Source organism: Danio rerio, chromosome 15 (assembly GCF_049306965.1).
Source record: "Danio rerio strain Tuebingen ecotype United States chromosome 15, GRCz12tu, whole genome shotgun sequence".
Taxonomy (NCBI): Eukaryota; Metazoa; Chordata; class Actinopteri; order Cypriniformes; family Danionidae; genus Danio; species Danio rerio.
The window spans coordinates 5,187,501-5,209,404 of NC_133190.1; the positions used below are offsets into that span (position 1 = coordinate 5,187,501).

Here is a 21,904-nt window from a genome sequence, read left to right on the forward strand (position 1 = left end):
TTGACTCCTATTCAAGCTAAGGCGAATCTGTTATAAAACCTCAAGTTTCATGCCTACTTATAAATATTATGCCCACTCACTTTCTTCTCTAAATAGTTTATAAGTAAATTGAAGATTATGTATAGGAATATATTGCTTTTATAATGATGAGGAATTGTGTAATAGTTTTTTTTCCTGATTAGGGAATTTAACTGAACAAATCTGCTGTAAAATGTCTAAAAGCTGTTGTGAAATAAAAATCTCTGCAATAAAAAAAAAATTATAAATAGGTTTTTTAATGATTTAGATAGAATGTTGGTGATTAGATGGGCGTCAGCCTAATTGGGTAACTTTACTTTGATAACTTTTAAAATTAAGACAGGTTTAAAATGATTTAAGACCTACAACACAATATTTCTGTAAATGTAAGACTTTTTAAGGCCTAAAATTTTGTTTTTGAAATGTAAGATATTTTAAGATCCTGCAGACACCCTGTATGTGTGTGTGTGTGTGTGTGTGTGTGTGTGTGTGTGTATGTATATATATATATATATATATATATATATATATATATATATATATATATATATATATATATATATATATATAATTTATTGAATTCAATTTGTAAAAAGGAATTTTAAACATTTGAAATTATTACAGTACATTTAAATTTTTTTTTTTACAAATGTTTTAATCTTTCAAAAAAAATAATTAAAAATAATTACACTCACACCTTAAACATCTTAAAACGTTTGAAAGGAAAAAGAAAACAACCTGAAGCATTTTATGAGTAAGCAATTACTAACTGTAATTTCCTGATTTGACACCACCTTTAACAACAGATCCATCGAATACAGGAAAAACAAACATAAACTGATGCTGAACGCTCAAAACCCCGAAAAATTAGTTAAAGAACTGTCATTTCTTACTGTACGCTGCCATGCCTCCAGTACACCTCTTACTCTAACCTCTAACTCCAGAGGGTGAGGGTGAAGGCGAAATACCTGATGCATTACTGCCACCTACCGGTTTGGTGCGACACCTACTAAACTGCGTCTTTTTTATAGTGTTGAGGAAAAATGTCTATAGGCCTAATATATAGAGCACTTTGTTTAGATACATTATTAACTGTATTAATAAGTATGGTCAACAGTTTATGATACATTTATAGAAGTATTTTTTATATAAATGATCCAATAATTAAAGTGAAATAACTTGTGAATGTAAGAAAATCTAAATAGGCCATGGATATTCATATGTATACTTATTCATTTAACAGTTCTTTATGTTTTACGATTCAGAGTTATGTTTTTGAATAAAAATCTACATTTTTTCCCTTAAAATACAAATCACAATATCTTCCACACACAATATATAAAGCTGTATAGAAGATTTTTAGCTGTATAGACACATTCAAATACATTTTCTCTGTCTAAAAAGAAGTTAATCAATGTCTTAGTGGTTTTAGAAACATGTCAACAACTTTATTTATATTAATTTTCTTCATATACCCCTAAATTTGTTTAGTCCTAAAAGGACTTTTTCATTTTTACTCGATGCACAGATTTTTGTGCTTTTGAATTATTTTTCTAAAATGTGGATAAAAAAGTACACAAATCTTTAGAAAACATCGTAAAATGTAAAACATATATATATATATATATATATATATATATATATATATATATATATATATATATATATATATATATATATATATATATATATATATTTGCATTTCTATAGATTTTATAGTTAAAAATGAACTCACCATCTTGCCTTGAGAGCACGTCACCTAATGTGTGCTGAATCTGATGTCTCATTTAGTTTGAGTTTTTTAAGTATGCAAAGCAAATGGCAAATATCTTTTTTATTGGCTAAAGTAGTTGTCATGTGACATTACTAATATTGAATTTTATTGGTTAAATATATGTATATATACAGGTAATTAGGCAAGTCATTGTTTAACGATGGTTTGTTCTGTAGACAGTCGAAAACAAAATTAGCTTAAAGGGGCTAATAATCTTGTCCTTAAAATGGTTTTTACAAAATTAAAAACTGCTTTTATACTAGCCAAAATAAATCAAATAAGACTTTCTCCAGAACAACAAATATTATCAGACATACTGTGAAAATTTCCTTGCTCTGTTGAACATCATTTAGGAAATATTTAAAAAAGAAAAATAATTTCAAAGGGGGCTAATAATTCTGACTTCATTTGTGAATATAGAATCAGTAAGTAAAACAAAATACAATAATAGAAATATTACACATTTTGCTAGGCCTAGCTAACTCTCAATAACTTAAATGTAGCAAACAAACACAGTTTGTACAGCTTTTTTGCACTATCCTTATGCAGGGACCCTCAGTTATAAGAGATCAATAAACTGATCCTTGTGTGTCAAATAAGAGAGACATACAAAATGTGCAGGGCTGAGGGCGTTAATGGTACCTACATTAATATCTAGTTCCTTAAGTACCTACTTTATTAAGAGGTTTCTGACTGCTGAATTTATGACGGATATGAAACTTAATGAGTATAATCAAAAGACTGATAAAGTAAACTTCTTATCATAGTTAAAAATGTTTTACAGCACTGTATCATTTATAAATGTATATACACCATAGCCTTTTAGCATACTGACAATGGCAAAATATATAAGGTACTGTTTCTGGATAACTTGACATTTATGTCTTCGGTAAATCTGGTTTTAAAAACATTTGTAATGAGATATTTATTAGGGAATACCCAAACCTTCCTCCAATTAATATTTTGAATAAACTTAGACCAACGGAAAGCGTCATGATTGTTTACTAAATAGTTTCTAAGTGGAATAATTGTAAATATTTACTGTATTTGTCGCTCCACAGCTGCACGTGACGTCATGGTCGGGCGGGGCTTGTTTTCAAACCCAGGCACATACCAATGAAGATGGCGGCGGTGGGGTCCGCCAAATCCACTGGACCGGGGCAGAGAAGCAAAAGCAGGCCCGGCGCGCTCTCAGCTCCGCTGTCTCTGGAGGAGGCTCGGTGCCCAGTGTGCTCGGAGATACTCCTGGAGCCGGTCACGATGCCGTGCGGCCACTCGGTGTGCCTGCATTGTTTCTAGCGGACGGTGAAGTTGATCAGCCTGTGCTGTCCGCTGTGCCGGTTGCGAGTGTCCAGCTGGGCCCGTAAACAGTCCCGGGAGAAGAGCCTGGTCAACGCCGAACTGTGGGAGCTCGTTCGGCTCAGCCACCCAGAGCGGTGCAAGCGGAGGATGGAGCAGCGGGACGGAGAGATCCCGGACGGGGGTCAGTGCTCAGACTTCTGACGTGTTACATAAGCTCGAGTTGGAAATTATTATTTACGACAAATCGCAGCATGTCATAACAGTTTACCAAGCTCAGCTGCCTTTATGTGTCAGTAACTTGTCTATTAGTTACTTATTTTTCGTGTCTGCACTCGACGGAGTACCGATGAAACGGTTAGAAAAGTGGATTTTAATGTTTCAAAACTGGAAATTCGAAAGAAGACAGCGATGTTTTGTTGGGGGGGCGTTCACAGATGACGCGTTAGCTTGGTGTGTGTGTGTGTGTGTGTGTGTGTGTGTGTGTGTGTGTGTGTGTGTGTGTGTGTGTTTGTGTGTGTTTTTGCTCTGTGTACAAATGTACAGTAACGTTAGCGTCGCGTCACAGCGTTGCGTTTTCAAGTTAGACAAAATACAATATTTTGGGTGTTTAACGATGTATTCTGTTGTCCATTGTAAGACAGATTTTGGTAGTCATTTTACCAAACAAGTTAACATAAACAGCTGAAGCAGAGTACGCACGGTGTCTGTTTGGTAATTTGAACTGCTCAGAGTTCAGTCTGTTTTCTAACTTAAGCGCGTTATGATTGGATACCGTGGAACCGAGTTAAAAATGTTGACAGATTAAATAATTTAGACATATCTATATATATATATATATATATATATATATATATATATATATATATATATATATATATATATATATATACTGCTTGTTTTAAATTTTAAAGAGCGCTTCCTACCCACACATTGCAACTTTACAGTCGTGCAATTTATACTGTAGTACAATTTATTAACATGTTATTTTCTGCATCTACACTCCACAGCGTGCCAGTGAAATGGTTAGTAAAGAATATTTTTAATGTTTAAAAACTGGAAATGCAAAAGAAAACTGCAGTTTTGTTGGGGGACATTTACAGATAATGTGTACAGTAATGGGGTATATGCACACAAACTTTTAATTTCAGTCAGCCCTAGTGCTTCCAGTGGATTGTCATCCCATACAAAATTGACATGTTTAAGATAGTATTTCTTTAAAAAAAATAAATAAATAAACTGTCTCTGCCTGGCTGACATACGATAGAAAGTAGGTATCAGACCAAACAAGAAGCGCTGCATTAAATTATATTTTTCTGCGCCATGTCTTTATAATATGGAAATTAATTTTACCCCAGTATTTTCAATGGAATTTATGCTCAAACCTGCTGCTAATGACGGCATCTGTCTTTCATTTTTTTTACGCTTTAAAAACCAAATGGATGCTTAAGTGTGCTTAACTGATTATATTTAATTTACATTACAACATTGATGCTGTAAAAGGAACCTTATGAAATTGAAAATAGTCACATAAAGCTTTCACTTTAAGTTCATCATTGGCTGAAAAACACTTGGTGTGCATTTAGCACATTGAGGCACATTTGGTTTCATATTCACACATTGATTCATTTTTTAACAGTGACATCTTGTGACACTGTCCCTATTGTTTATCATGCTACTTTGAATATTCGGTCTAAAAACCGAATGCACTTATGACTTCTTAAACAACATTAGCACTATTTAATTGCTAATGTGTGAACAATATTGTACTTTGAGAGTTATTGGCTTCTAATATGCTCTCCCTATTTACAATTTTCAAAGAATACTTTTCTAAAATTATATATTTTTAAGAGAAAGGTTCGAATTTGTGAATATAAACCAACTTAACCAGAATTGTACAGTAACGTTAGCGTTGCGTTTTCAAGTTGGACAAAAAAACAAAAACACATTTTGGGTGTTAAACGCTGTATTCTGTTGCCCACTAAAGGTGAAAGATTTTAGTGGTAATTTTATCGAAACAAGCTAAAATAAACTGTTAAAGTATGTATGGCGTGTGTTTGCAGATTTGAACTGTTCAGTCTGTTTTCAAACATAAACATATAATTGGATGCACTGTAGAACCAAGTCAAATCTTGCCTAATGATTTTATTTAGACTTTATAAAGTATTTTCTAAATATTAAACTGCTTGTTTTAAAATTAAACAAAAATACTTCCTACCAACACCTTACAAACTTAACCAAATCATTTGCTATACAGTCCCAGTGTAGCAGTACAGTATCCTGCTGCCTGTGTGATTATTACTGGTTGCTTGGATGAGTGGTAACTTGCCCAGACATGTGTGTCCAGTGGGAGGAGACAGTGAGAGAACTGAGGTTACAGAGAGCATCAGATGGGTTTATCATGCTGTTTGGTAGTGTGGGAATAGGTCATTTTGGTCATCTTGGGTAATTTTTAATTTAATTTTTTTTAGAAATATTTCGGGCACCTGTACCAGTTCATAAGGTTGGAGAAATGCGTCAAGAGTACGAGAAGCAAAAGATGAAGGTAAGTTAGAGACACTGCTAAGTCAATCGTTACACTTGTTTACATATAGGCATATGTTAGTATAAAATATTCTTGTTACAATAACATCGCAATATTGACTTCCAAAAAGATTGCTTTAACTTGTATATTAGCTACAATTTTTAGTGCATATTGCTTTATTGCATATACATATTTTAGAATGAGTAAATGGTTTAAACCACAGGTTTCAAACTTAATCCCTGGAGGGCCGCAGCTCTGCACAGTTTTGCTCTAATCCTAATCAAACACAGCTGCTCCAACTAATGAAGGTGTTCATGAATCTTTTGGACACCTCAATTATTTCAGCTGAACACCTTGATTATTTCAGCTGTGTTCGATAGGGTTGTAGCAAAACTGCAGAGCTGCGGCCTTCTAGGAATTGAGTTTGAGACCTATGGTTTAAACTAATTAAACTTAAAAGAATGATCGAGTACAGTAAGTAGCACATTATAGTCTTAAGTTCAGGGGTGCCCAAACTTTTTCATATGAAGGGCCAAATTCAAAATATCATTTAGACCCGTGGGCCAAAAATAAATATACCAAACTATATTACATTAAAGTTGCCATGTGTAATTTTCTAATTAATTTCATAATATTTATAAATAAATAGAAAACATTATATTGAATCGTATGAACTAATGCAGTTTAATTTTAATGATCACATATTGAAGTAAAAACAATCACATTTATAACAGTGTAGTTCAATGCTGAATACACTAGTCAAGCACAATCTGCCCTTGCCTTGATTCACTCAAGTCTCTGCATTGTCCTCTATCCGTCCGGTGACGGTATGTAAATTTGTAACTAAATATGATTAATTTAAACCATTTAAATTGAAACATTTATTTTCAGTTAGTTTTTTTTTGTAACTTAACAATAAAACAAACCAATAAACGGTTGAAATTAAAATCTCTAAACCAGCACCCCTTAATTCATCCTCTCTTCTCAGATGGGACGGTGGGCCAAATCAAGGGCTACCATGAGCCAACTTTGGCCCGTTGGTCCTAGATTGGGCATGTCTGCTCTAGTTAATGCATTAAAATCAACATTGAGAAATAGCCATATTATTATATTATATATTATTTATATACATATGTTAAAGATAAGCATAATTTATAATTTACTAATGTGTTTATAATAACACTTTATAAGTAAGCTATATTTAATAAAAAATTATCGTGGTTTGATTTTTATGTATTATTAAGCATTAGCTAAGCAATTAACATCACCTAATATCTGTTGATATTTTTCAAAACAACTTATTGCAGTGTTAAGGGTTTATAAATATCAATATGTAAACATGTTACTCAAAAATAAACATGAGTTATGGTTGTGACTAAAAATACACCATACTTTCTAGAAATTCTGTGAATTAAACTGCACAACTTGAAAGAAATAATAAGAAAAGGATAAGAGTTGGCTTACTATTGACCTTATTCTCCGCAGACGAGCGGGCGCTGCCATTTGAACCTTTTTGGCACGAGACTTCCGGTCTCATTCACTTCCATTCATTTTTAGACATTAAAAACTGCTCGTTTCGCTGTTTGATGTTGCAAACTGATATTTCCTTGTTATATTATTCTACTTGGTTTGTATAGTCATGCAAACATTTGTTGGTAGAGCAAGTAGTTTGACCGTTTTTTGCCGTTTATTATTCCTTGTCATTTCTCCCATAGGCGACTGAAACGGAAGTTCAAAGACAATTGCGAAAACAGGCGCACTTCCGCATTTTAGAATAAGGTCAATAGAAAAAAATTATTTTATTTCACATTGGCACGTGTGACTTTGGTAAATCAAATAAATTGCTTAAGGATTTTACAGTATTGTAAAACACAAGCCTACACTAATGACAATTTTGGTGTGTTTTTTTTTATTATTATCATAATCCATAATTGTGATGATTGTAATTTTATCCTGCCGTATGTCACTAATAATTTGTTGTGTTGGTTAATTCAAAGACATGATATATTACTATTATAATGTAAAATAAACAAACACAATAAAAAAAATGTTCATGGCAAGGCAGACTTTGCATGCAATCCTTTGTTTCTCACTTATTTTAGTATTTTATCTTCTCAAAAGTTATTTGAAACATAATAGTAAGTATTTTTAATTCATATGTTTTCTATACATTTTTTTTCAGAGTGGACGCAGTGAAGAAACCGATGAAAGAAAGAAAAAAATGCATATAAAAGAAGAGTGTGTGCTGCTGAAACATTGTCAATATCCTGTACGTTTTTAATTATATCATTGCTTGGGTCTAAATCAGCACAATATTGATATATTTAGGGGGCCGATCACACCGAACGCGCTTTTTGTGTTGAGAAGTACCTTTTTTAAATTGGTTTACTAATGCCTAGTTCAGACTGGGTGATTTTAGCCCCGATTTTGGCTCGCCGACAGGTTTTGAGTGATCGCTGACAAATGCCTGAAATCACAGGCAAATCGCTGCTCGTATACATGAGTAACAATCACACAGTATGAACAATCAAAGACGCGATCTGAGAGAATCGCCGATAAGTCGCCGATGCCTGTGAGATATTTGGCGTGCTAAATATCTGGAGCTGTCGGCGATTCAAATCATGCCGTGTGAATTGAGTTTTGACTGAAAATAACATCAGCGATCGCCTACAGCCAATGAGAGAGCAGCATTCACTTGTGTGTGTGTGTGTGTGTGTGTGTATACCTGCTGCAGGCCAGCGGGAGGCTGGGGGAGAAGTTAAAAGCGCTCTTTTTCGGTTTATTTGGACCCACGAAATGGAGGAAAAACTAGTGGAGGTTTGACAGGACTCAGGAGCAACCGTGTCTGTTTGACGTTTCATACAGAAAGAAATTAGTTTATTATCAACTTAAGTTGAGGAGAAATGGCTAATTCCCTTTAAACCCTGGTGAGCAAACATGTACATGTTCTACCCCATTAAAGGCTTCTTTGTCATTATGTAGTTAATAACAAAAGATATACTACATGTTGTTGGCTGTGAGACGTAGTTTGGACGAAGTTGTCGGTGATTCTCCCTATAGTAAAGTCATGCAATGTGAATGTCCAAGTCGCCGAACCATCTTGCAGTGTAAACAAGGCAGCGACGAAACGCTAGCCCAGATAGTCATGCAGTGTGAAAACATCTGTGACACGACTAGTTTGAAAATCATGCAGTCTGAACTCGGCATAACGCCCATGAGCGTTTTGCACACTGCTTATTCGCCCTGCTCACCTCGTATTTGGACCGCCTGCTGCGCCTTGCGTTTTTGCCTTTGCGCGCTGTGCGCACGCAGTTGAAAAAAGGTCAACTGTGAGCGGATAAAGAGCGTTACGTCACTCTCGTCTCTTTCATTCTCCAATCAAAGGAAAGCACAGGCGGGGTTTCCGTTTAGGCGCCTGCTGTGTTTTTGTTGTCAAGACAACACCGGAGACTTTTGAAGATGAAGGAGAGACTTGGGCTGTTTTTCAATACCAAGTACACAAAGTCAAAGTGGACTTGCATCCTTGGAAGTTAGGGTTAGACTTGCCAAGTTCACACTTGGAAGAATGAACTACCGAGGACAAGAGGAAACAAGTCGGGTACTTCTTCAAATGAAACGGCAATGTACTTTATAACATCACTTATCTCATCATAGATTCATCGATTTCACTGTACATTAACAATAAAATGATTTAATTATATAAAGCACGGCCCTGTAATTAATATTATATTATTGTTAAGAATTAATATGTTTGATTTAAGAAAATATAAAGCAGCTAATTCCGTGGTTGCCAAGTGACATGACTTCTTTTTTTCTTGTTAAAGGGGTGGTCAACTACGATATCCTATTTTAAACTTTAGTTGATGTGTATTGTAACTGTGTCAACTTAAACAACATCTCTGAAAGTAATATGCTCAAACTTCAATGCAATGAGAAACATTGGCTTTTACCGAGTTAGCTTAGCAAAGCCTACAGTGAACGAAGTTTGAGGATGAAAAATACATCCGGGTTAATGTTATAAACCCTTCAGGTTACGCACACACTCCGCGCAGCGAAGGGGCGTGGCCAGAGGCACTGTAATGTTATAACACTGTAATGTTGCTTCCTGGTGATGTGGAGCTGATCTGCGAATCACAGCACATTATGTTAGCTGACTAATCAGAGCCTCTTGATGGCGGGTCTTCAGAGGAACTAGGAAATATGACAGTCGTTATCATGTTAGCTGAGTAGCTGTATGTAATCAAAGTAGGATATATAAAAAAAATAACATGATTTTCTACAAATGAAGCATGAGCATACATTGCTTTGCACCCCATAAACACAACCAAGCCTTAAAATTACACTGTGGACCACCCCTTTAACAAAAAAAAAAAAAGCCAGTGCGGTATTATCAGATAGGAAAAGTGCATTTGGTGTGATCAGCCTCTTAATGTTTTTATTTTATGAACTGTTGAGTTCTGTTTCTTTTATTTTTTTATCTTACACTGAATTTACTATGTTGCAGTTTTGTGGAGTGTCAGACTCTGAGAATGAAGAGCCGGTAGGAAGGAGGACCAGACACGTTTCAGCATTTGTACGAAAAACAAGATGCTCCCCTGCCTTCAATAAAAGGTAATAGTCTTGTATTTATTACTATAAAGAAAAAAAAAATCTATTATCTATAGGGCTGGGTATCGAGTTGATACTTTTTAAGCACCGACCGAATCGTCTCGATACTATCCAGTATCGAAAAAATCATTTTCGTTCGGTACCAATTTTCGATACCCAAGGGTATAATCTTGTCAACGTACCCGGGTTAAATGCTGGTAATTGGCTGCAGCGAGGCTGTCTTGAAAATCAAAAGTTTACGGTGGTTACGCCCACTCGCTCAGAGCTTGTCAAATGTGAGGCTGTAAAGCGTACACTACACTTTAAAGCAGTTTTGCATTGTTTGACTGCAAGAAGATCACGCCAGCACAGTCATCATAACAATGTGCCCACCACAAGCGTCTTCCTCCGTGACTGATGAGGATTAAAGCGCGATGAATGGGGCTCTGAAAGGTAAACAGACATAAGCACAAGCTGATGGCCCTTTCCCACCTCCTCCGCTTCAAAATCACCTTAAAAGGTCACGAAACACCAAAACACATTTTTTGAGCTCTATTGTGCAACTTCATTAATATTTATTACTGTGTTTACACGACATAGACGCCACGTTGTGTTGGCAAAACAAGCGTGAAGTGTTGCTTTTATAGTTTGCTGCCGTTAAGTTTCGTTTTCATTTTCTCTCTGTGAGAGCTCAGACTCACGTGTGGATTAACAGTGTACGCGACGCGCGACAACAATAACTTGCGTGTCTAAGGAGGATTATTGTTTACCTGAGAGCTGTTCTCATCTGCAAACGCTGAGATCGGATTCGCTTGTAGTATTCTCTTCATAAAGACGCGGCTCTAGTTGCTGGTGATTGTGCTGTCTCTACAGATTTGGTAAGTGAGCGAGCAGTGCTCTTTGTTTATTCAGTTTGTTCATATCGATCTAAGTTAACTATTGCACCTTAACATGTTAGGACCACAACCAAACTTTAACCTCGTGTAGGGTTTTTAACCGCATTTTGTGACCGGAATAACACACGCGGCTTTCTGACACTACCTGCCGTGTGCATCTAAGTTTCCGGAAAATGCTGAGGTTTTTTTTTCTCTCATTCGTCGTGCGGTATCAAACATTGCATGAAAAATACACGCTAAGAGCAGATCCTCGAATCAAATATCTCGTTTGTCGCGAGGGGCATGAATGAATTCCCTGAATGAAAGAGCCAAACTGCAGTTAAAGTTCACCATTTAATAATTTGGCAAATAATTCCACTACAGATGTCCATGTAGGTTAAACACCATCACTTTCTCCTGTGTGTGAGTATTTTGACTGAAACTCGCGCGTGCCCAAATAGACACTCCCACACCCTCCCACTTTAGTTCCTCCGACACTCCCCCCTAAACAGAGCTGGACACGCCCACTTTTCTGACTTTTTCCAAAGTAGAGGTGTGAAAACACCCTGCTGAAACGAGGGGGTTTCATGGCCCTTTAAAGTTAGGTGAACCTCGTGTTGTAACTTTTGCTTTTTGTTGCTACTAATACACGCACTGCGGGCTACACAGAGCAACTTTATTCTCTCTTTCACCAGTGCGCACACACATCAGGCCATACCATTACATAAACTGCGTGGGGGTAAATCAGGACTGAACCATTCTCTGCTTAAACAACACTTCGCATATTTCGCAGTGGCTAGTGTGGCACAGATGGCAAAACTCGCCGAACAGATCCGCCACTTTTGGCGCTCATAAACAATGATAAAGTCCTCGTGCTGCAGGAATTATGAGGTTGCTAAAGGTACGCAGCTGTCGTGCAATGAGGGGTTTGTGTCTTTAATAAACTACGACAGTTTGCGTTAACTGAACAGTAAGAATGATTAATAAATCCATATGAAGCAGCCCCTTAAAAGTCACGTCTCGCTTTCAGTTTCAGGGTTAGGTGTGTTTTGCATTTGCAATTTCGATTTGTTGCCTATATCAGATTTTTTTGCTTGTCCGTTTACACGTTACAACAAATCGGAATCGGGCATCAAGACCTGACAGTGTAAACGGGGTTTGTGCGGGGTAAATTTATTAATCCTTTTTTTGGACCTAACGTAGGCTGTGTAACGTTATGTACTGTTTCGATGGCTTTAAATACCTAGCTGAGTTGATACTAAAATGCTTTAAGGTTAACAGTAAATGATGAAGTTTACATCACATTAAACTTATCTTATTTAAATGTCCTTATCCTTGGCTGCATTAACAGTTTAGCTTTCATGTTTTCTTCACATTAATGTTATAGTCTCTGCTCCTGCTGAAAGGTGAATGCCACAGGGCCTTTACAAATTTTATTGTTAAAGGTTTGCTGCCTTTTTCTACGGTGGAGAAAGATTAGATTTACTGGATGTGCATTTTTTAATGCCCAGAAAGGAACCAAAAAACAGTCAAAATAAGTCCATGTGATATAAGTGGTTCAATCATAATTATATGAAGCTGCGAGAATACTCCTGTGTGCAAAGTAAACAAAAATAACTTTATTCATTGATTTATCTATGGGAGGATCAGAAAGCTCTTGGATTAAATCCAAAATATCTTCATTTGAAGATAATTAATGACAGAATTAAAATTTTTGGGTGAACTAAACCTTCAAGCAGCAGTAAGCCTCACAAATACTTAAAATTGATTGACTTAAAATTGCTTGAACTTTATTAAAACTGTTTGTACTAATATATTGTGTTAACTACACTTTGTTCATTTTGTGCTTTTGTTCCTTTGTTTATTGGTCTTAGAGATAAGCCTGCTGTGAAAAGTGTCCCAAACATCCTGAAAAAATAAAACCAAAGTTTCTCAGAGATTATGAGTTATTTAATCTTGTTAAAATATATTTCTTAAAATAAAAGTATTGAAAAAAAAGTATCGTTCGGAACCGGTATCGAATTCAGGGTATCGGTATCGAAAATTTTGGAACGATACCCAGCCATAATTATCTATTTTTGCTGATTGATTTCTAAAAGGCGTAGTTCACTCACTAATGAAAAGTTTTTAATGAATTTCTTCTGTTGAACACAAAACATGATACGGTGTTAAGTATAAATGAGTACACCCCATACTGATCTAGCTTTTAAATTAATGTTTTCTATAGGATTCATTCATTCATTCATTTTCTGCCACTTTTCCGGGGCCGGGTCGCGGGGGCAGCAGTCTTAGGAAAGATCCCCAGACTTCCCGAGGCGTTCCCAGGCCAGCCGAGAGACATAGTCCCTCCAGCGTGTCCTGAGTCTTCCCCGAGGCCGCCCTAGGTTGGCGTCCAGGAGGCATCCGAAACAGATGCCCAAGCCACCTCAGCTGACTTCTCCCGATGTGGAGGAGCAGCGGCTCTACTCCGAGCTCCTCCCGGGTGTCAGAGCTCCTCACCCTATCCATAAGAGTGCGCCCTGCCACCCTTCGAAGGAAACTCATTTCGGCCGCTTGTATCCGAGATCTTGTCCTTTCCGTCATGACCCAAAGCTTATGACCATAGATGAGAGAAGGAATGTAGATTGACCGGTAAATCGAGAGCTTTGCCTTTCGCCTCAGCTCCTTCTTCACCACAACGGACTGGTACATCGACCGAATTACTACTGCCACTGCACCGATCCGCCTGTCAATCTCATTTTCCATCCTTCCCTCGCTCATGAACAAAACCCCAAGATACTTAAACTCCTCCACTTGGGGTAAGGACTTTCCTTTAACCTGGAGATGGCAAACCACCTTTTTCCAGAGGAGCACAAAGACCTTGGACTTGGAAGTGCTGATTCTTATCCCAGCCGCGTCACACTCTGCAGCAAACCGCCCCAGTGCATGCTGAAGAAAAAATATCCTTTGATTGACAATATTTTAACCAAAACAGTTGTATCATGTTTTGCTTGTTACACAAATTGTTCTCTCATTGATTAATTTTCTGAATGCAAGGTGTTACATGGCAGATAAACATAAGTACTGTCGCTGTGTTTCATTACAGTTGTCTTCATAGCAGTGCTGCTCAGAGGAGCAGGAGTTGTACGGATTCTGAAGATGGAAGAGGAAAAAGCAGAGGTCACACAAATCAAGCTGTTCCTGAAAAGGTATGATATCTCACCTGTTGCCTAAATAAGACCATCAGTTGTTTAGCTTAAATCAGTCATGTTGTGATTTCTAGATTTAGTTGGTGATTGTCAAATGTTTTAGGAAGTAAAGCTTTGAGGTAGCATTCCGCAGACATGGGTAGTCTGCATTTGGCTTAGGTAGGGCTGTACGATTAATCAGAGTTGATCTTCATGTTCTGTGTATATTGCGCTATAATGAAAATCAATGAAAAGTATTCGATAATACAATACTGAACCTAAAAAATAAGGCAGGTTGTTGATGTTTGCCTGCTATTTTTTGTTTGAACCAGGTCTATGAACTCACCCATGATGTAATCCCCTCTGCGCCAACTGGGTGCGCAGAGGTATGCAATTATATTTTGATCGTAATGTTTGGACTGAACAATTTGATTGGACAGACTTTTCTCAGACTTGCATCTTCCACACAATACTAAAATACATTCGGACCAGTATGCTAACAGGATGTAAAGAGACTTCCAAGCATCAGAATAAAAATTGTTTCTGAAGACAATCACCTATTGCAGGGGTGTCAAATTCAGTTTCTGGAGGGCCACAGGTCTACGCAGTTTATTTCCAACTCTATTTTAACACACTCATGGTGCACTTACGCTATGCTCTCCGAACCTTGCCCAGATTTCCCAGTTCGTTTGACAACTGTGAGAGCTTCAAATTGAGCCCAGGCATGGTCCAGTTGGTAGAGGTGTGCCAAAGCGTGGTTCGGTTGGGCTTTGGCGCGGTATGCTTGTAGAGTGAGTACAAGGCATACCTGAGTCTGAAACTGAAGACGCGATGTCACTTTTAAGGGACTTTTTAAGGGACAACTGTAATAGTTTATTAAAGACTGGCAACTGTACTTAGTGCAAGTACACCCTTACCTAAAGGTTTCAAACAAGCCTAAAGGACTCGATTAGTTTGATTATGCATGTTTAATTAGGGATGGAACTAAACTGTGCAAAGCTGTGCGCCTTTGGGAGCTGAATTTAACACCAGTGACCTATTGCTTCTTTAACAACAGACATATTTAAAATCATTTAGCTATTGTTACTCTGTGTGATATTACTGTACCAATTTGTCTCTTCTCTAGGCTAACATCGCTCATAGTTACAACGCTGGAATCCTCCTGTCCTCTGAGAACAGCCGGTCCTTCTCAGCCCCTTTGCTCAGTCTAGATAAGAGACACCATTGGCGGGGCATCCACACCTCATCTGCCACCCTTGTGCTTCAGACAAAACCAGAGAGGTCCATTAGCCCCGAGAGCAACGACAGCATATCGGAAGAACTCAACCATTTCAAGCCTATCGTCTGCTCACCATGCACTCCGCCTAAAAGGCTGCCCGATGGGCGACTCTTGGAACCAACGATCGTAAAATCAACCCCCAGGAACTTGACCCGTGCTTTACACAAGTCCACAAGCTACGAGGCTAGTCCGACCATCTTGCAGAAGTGGAAGCAGATTGAAGTTGATCGTCAGTGCATCAAAGTGACCTCAAAAGGTACGGTTACAAGTCCGATCGCAGAGGATCTTAACCTTAAACTGAGTCCCGTCAAAGAACGGGACTGTCAACCATGCAGCTGTTCTGTAGCCAAGGACCGATTGCTGGATCTTCAGTGCATTTGTGGTTCAAATGCACACAAGTCAAAGAGTCGGAAGGATAAACCTATAATCTATAATAAGCGACGGCTTATATTTGATCCGTATAATAAAGGGGAAGAAAAAACACAAGTTGCAGCTCTGATCAAAACATTTGGAGATTTTTCAGCCCCTAAAGCATGTAAGGAACTCTGTGAACCCTCAGAAATGGGTCCACCAATGCTTGACAGTAACGCTGGACATTGCAATCAAGGTACTGTAGACCCGGATCATAATGTAATGATAAATGAGCCTACCACTATGAGCTGTGTACTTAACAGACCTACCTCAAGAAGGGGCAAAAAGAGAAGCCAGAAAACCAAACACATGGAGGAAACTCTACAGACGAAAATATCCCGGACAAACCGCTATGACAGACTTGATGATCTGATAGTCCAGAGAATGAGTCAAGAAAAGGAGGACCGAGAACTGGCTCTAAAGCTTCAAAGACAGTTTGACAGAGAGTGTAAAAAAGTGGACAGGCATAAAACAAGTCGTAACAAATATGAACTCCGGTCCTGGGGTTCCAAAGATGGGATAGTAGGATACAACACACGCAGATCAGGAAGAGTCTCCAAACAAAATGAGCACTTTAACTATACCTGTTAAAGGGACCTACGGTTATGGTGGAATTTTATTGTAGTGTTTCGTCACAGTCATAAACATTTTCTTTGGGCACTACGGAGACTTTCTAACATCTGTACAAGTATTGCAAGACAAGGTATTTACTTTTTTTGACTTTAGTAGATGGGCTTCATCCAAAGCAACTTTCGTCAATCAAGTCCACCTAACGCAACCCAGGGTTAAGTGCCTTTACTTTAGGGCACAGTGGTCATAGGGCAGGATTGGGCAAGTTTCCCATTTATATGGATCTGGACTAAAAGCTGCAGTGTTTTGTTTCCAGCTTGGTAACTTTATCAAGCTTCTACTCAAAAGGAAAGGAACTATGTTATTTGGGGATACAAATTATGTACAGAAGTCTATACACCTTAAGAACTCTGTTAGTCAAGCCAGGACATATTACTTACAATCTTTCTGCTCATCACAATCACTTTTTTCATTGTTTTAAGTTTATCATAGGACAGTTGTTACAATTTACATTTTAAACGAATGTTTTTAATTGTGGCATGACCCTTTTTTTGTTTGTTTCTTCATTTCTTGTTTCCAGTCCTTGGGACGTATCCTTAATTTACCCATAGATCAATCAGTTTTCTTTCCTTTTGGCTTACGAAATCCTTGGGGGAAGAGTAATATTATTCTAGCTTTAGGCCTGAAAACCACTCTACACAAGTACAAAGACGCAAATGCTTGGTCAACAGTTTGCAAGAAAAGTCTTATAGGTAAACTGATTCTTGTTGTACTATGGCGGAAATAAACCTAAGTATTGATAGGATTGCCTTCAAACAACTTTATTTTGTGCCATTAATCAGAATGTATTATTTATTTATTTTTGGCTAGCTGTAAACATGTTAGTATTAAAGCAAGGCCATTTGAAGATTAGATTTACCCAAACTGAAAATTATGTTATTAATCACTCACTCATAAATTGTTACAAACCTCTGATACCTTTGTTTGAGATACAAATTTGAATAAACTCTGAGTGCTCCTTCATCCTCCACATTCAGCAACAGTCACAGGACTGTGTAAAATATACCAAAAAACTTTCTCAAAACAGACCTTTCAGTGGTTCAAACAGAATATTATTAAGCTACGACAATCCTGCGCACACAACTAAAGATAGCTTTATTCAGCCATTTTTCCCCCTCATTAGGTATGTTTCCATTAAAAAATGCTAATTAACTTTATGCCAAAACTGAATTATCGCATAAAAGACATACGAATAAAGCAGCGTTTCCATCCAACAAGTGAAAGTGAACAAAATCGTCACTTCCTGATTATCTTGCGCCAAAATCAACATTAAAAACGGAATTTGCTGTGGTAGGAGAAGCTGCGTGAATCTTTTCTTCATTTATTAAATGACTTGCGCCTCAGAAGGCAATCCTGACATGCTATGAATGTGCGGTGGCGTTTTAAAGGTTATTATTTATATAATAGCACTAACACTGTAATGTTTAAGGCGTTTCAGAATGACCAAAACAACATTTCCGATGTTTTACAATGTACTCAGCCTGCTGGTTTATTCATTCGATCATATTTTTTTTATCATCACATAATGTCTTGTAACAAAATCACAGGACCTTTTTTATGCACATACTGGAATTTGTTCTTTAAAAATGTTTCCATTGCAGTTTATGCACATCTTTTCTTATCGAATAAAAAGTTCTGCGCATTTTACCTGTTCGATCTACCTTTTTTATGTGCATATCCAAAATGCGCATAAAAATAGGTGAATGGAAATGTAGCTAGTGTGTGTAGGGCACACATTCGCGAGAGTGCTCTGTATACGTATTAATATTTTGATTTATGTGCACTCAAAAGGAATCTCGTAGCTTCATTAATGGATCGATTAAACCACTGATGAGGCATATGGTTTATTTTTAGAATGTTTTTTCTTCTGGACTTTGAACAAGCTGGAACTGTTGATATCTATGGAGAATAAGGAAGCTCTTTGATTTTATGTAAAATATCTTAATTTGTATTCCAAACTTAAGACAAACAAAGGTCTCGTGAACGACATGTGGGTGAGTAATTAATAGCCATACTTTTAATTTCTAGGACAACTTAACCTTTCAAGATAGCCTCTATGAACAATATTGCGACACACAGGATTCTGCTTACTGCACTTCTCATTTATTTCTATATTAGCCGCAAGCAGAGACAGTTTAACGATGTCAAAGCATTTTTGATTGGTTTATGAGGTAACTGGTATGCTTTGCGTCACTGTTTGTTGCTGTATTTACTAAATGGGTGCAAGAAACACAGTTATAAGTAGTTCACCAGCAAAACGGAGAACTTAGTAGACAGTGGTTATAGCCAACGACTGCTATAGTGCCCCTTGTGGCACTGTCGAGAATGCCTCACTTGTGTTGTATTTTATGTATTTCATCATGTTAATTTTTTAAATAGCAGGTATTTGCGTTCACATGTTTTGTGTATAGTATGTTTGGGGCCTAAATGTACATGTTTTACATCATTAATTAAATTGCTATAAAACAGTTTCAAATTACAATTTTAAGAGATATTAGTCGACAATATTAACATAGTCGAAATTGGTTTTATTTAAACTTTCCAAACTTTAATAAATTATGATTCTGATTGAAATTTTATAACCAAATAAACATATTTTGAGACTTCTGTAAAAGATTTGCACGTAACACCTCTAGGAAAAATCTAGCATGCTTCATTTGGCAAAAAAAAAAAAAAACATTTCTGAAATCAGTTTTATTTTTCTGTCATTGTATTTTCGGAGTTTGTCCATATGTCAAGTTTTAGATTAATGTTGACGTAATTGTAAGACACTACTCTTAAGGGCTACTTTCATTTCAGGACTTTGTTTACTAGAGAGATCTATTTTGTGACTTGCGTCTGCCAAGAAAGCTTTAATCATCTTATTTTTGCTGAAAAAATGATGCCCAGTTGGACCACATGTATATGCGCATGCATTTACTTTCACCTTCATTTACCTTGATCCTATTTTTTCGTTCCTTTTTCTTACTGATTATTACATCCTGTAAACTTCTTGGTAATGTGCCAACATTTTCCTGTAGGTAATTTAAGTTTTTACACAACTCTGTTGGTTACAGGATGTACTATTGGAAAAAGATCAGATCGATTTTTATGCATTACTGTACTATTTTGGAAATACGACTGTACGGCGGTATTGATACTGATGCAAAGATGATAGTACAGATTGTTTCTGACCGGCTTTCAAAGCACTTGGATTGTCTTCCATTGTTGAAAGGTATTGCTGGATTTAAAAGAGAATATGTTTGAATTCAGTGGAGATGTAAAGCACACATATTTATTATATTGTAAAAAAAAAATGTCATGTTTGTTTTTAAATTTTGCCTTTTTCCAATTCACGTCATCAGAACACTGAGCATTTCTAGCTGACATGACAGGAATTAAATGTAGCATCCATAAAAAAAAATACCTTTTGCCTTTTTGTGTTTGTAATGAATATTTAAAGAATTGTTTTCGACACATCTCATTAGATGCTCAGGAGAGTAATATTTTTCAGTCATTAAGCATATATGCCTTGTTTTCTAATGACGGACATTTACTCTTTCATCGACTTTTTTATCGATAAAATCGCCAGTCTTTCTTTCCATTTCTGTCATCTTTACCTTGAAGGAATTAACTGAAGAAAAGATGAAAAAAATCTAATAAACGATTATGACATCTAAATGTGAACTACAGGAGTGTCCCTTTATTTAAAAACTTTAACATATTATGTGTATATATAGCTTTGCAAATACCTGTGCGGGAAAGCTGTCAACAGGTCAATTTTTTTTTATTGCATTATATAACACAATTACAATTAGGCAAAATTCGATTAACAATGTTCTTCTACATTTATAGACAAAAACCACAAATAATAATCAAACCAACAAAATAATACATAATAATATACATCAATACAAATAATAATACAAATAAATACACTTAATCTGTAGAATAGACACAAATAAAAAAGACACTACTCAGTCTTCTATTAATTAAATTCTTTTCAATAAAGTAAACAGTCTTCCACATTTCGATTTTAGCAACTATAAAAAATTACAGTATAACTAAAATTCCTTTTTGGAAAACTAAAAACAGTGGTTTTGTTTTAGGGCACTAAAGAATTGATGAATATAAAATTTCTCCAAAATTTTAACGTTGTTAAAATTTTAACGTTGTTTCAAACATTGTTCAATACAAATTGAGTATTAACATCTTTCCCTAATAAATAAAAGAAAATATCATTTTTAGGAAATTGGGAAGACAACTTGAGAGAAACCTTTAACAACTCGAATGAATCTGACCAAAAGGTTTCAACAGGTGTACATACTTATATTTTGCATTGTGTGCAGTGGTGTAAACTACATACAAATACTCAAATTACTGTAATTAAGTAGTTCTCCTCAGGATTGTAATTTACTAAGTAGTTTTAAAAATGTGTACTTTTAATTTCGCTTGGGTACATTTTTAGTGCAGTAATCGGTACTCTACTACTTTCTTTTAATCTGCAGTCACTACTTTTTTTTGTTCCTGTTTATAGGAATTAAAAAAAATCCTGTGATTCCTTTCCAATCAAATCACATAAACATGGTAAATCACATCATAATGAACTACCTCAAGATATGGGTGATTTATAATTGCAGCAAACTGTCTGGAAGCATTAAAAGTGTCCATGAAGATGTTCAAAATCTTTACACGCAATGACCCAGAGACTGTTTAGAAGCATGTCACTGATGAAAAGATGACGGATGTTTATTGTATGATGACTGAAATGATCTTAAACACTTAGCAGGGACAAGACATCAACATTGTCAGATTGACGTACCACAACATCATGGCGACGTTGCATTTTGTTTGAAAATGAAAATCAGGTTAATGTCAGAACTCAACGGGCCGGCGTGAATGTCCAACCTAAAACCAACCAAATATCAATGTCTGACGAATAAATGACAGTATTTGACATCAATGTGACGTTGGTTAAAGATATTTGGCTCTATGTTGAATTTTGATCACTTTCTAACAACCTAGACATCAAAATAACATTGTCCTTAGACGCTGGTTAGACATTGAATTTTGGTCACCTGACGTCACAACCTAAATCTAACGTAATATTATAACGTCCTATGATGTTGTGTGCCTGCTGGGCAATAACTAAACGCACTACAGAATGTTACGTTTACACACACATGTACAAATTACATGTAACGCATCAGCTTCTCTCTCACGTTACTCTTGAGTACTTTTAAAATGTCTACTTTTTACTCATACTCTGATATTTACAACAGATACCTTTACTTGCACTACATTTTTAGGCAAGTAATGGTACTTTAGCTTAAGTATGATTTTTCTGTACTCTTTACACCA

At 36.4% G+C, this 21,904-nt stretch overlaps 3 protein-coding genes across 5 annotated transcripts in view; 1 reads left to right on the plus strand and 2 right to left on the minus strand.

Moving 5' to 3' along the window:
- lipt2 (lipoyl(octanoyl) transferase 2) overlaps positions 1-3,296 on the minus strand; it is a 7,916-nt gene extending 4,620 nt beyond the window's left edge. Inside the window, exon 1 of one of the 3 annotated variants that reach the window (XM_005157396.5) lies at positions 2,835-3,296. The gene's annotated coding sequence lies outside the window, so the exon portion shown is untranslated. 3 annotated transcript variants of the gene reach the window in all.
- brwd1 (bromodomain and WD repeat domain containing 1) overlaps positions 1-21,904 on the minus strand; it is a 1,114,832-nt gene that overhangs the window by 146,173 nt on the left and 946,755 nt on the right. The gene's annotated exons all lie outside the window — the stretch shown is intronic.
- Positions 2,884-20,230, plus strand: rnf169 (ring finger protein 169). The gene is given in 6 exon segments (NM_001424000.1): positions 2,884-3,275; positions 5,563-5,636; positions 7,798-7,884; positions 10,120-10,226; positions 14,163-14,265; positions 15,371-20,230. Coding segments are annotated over 6 exon segments (1,893 nt in total). The 5' UTR covers positions 2,884-2,908; the 3' UTR covers positions 16,526-20,230.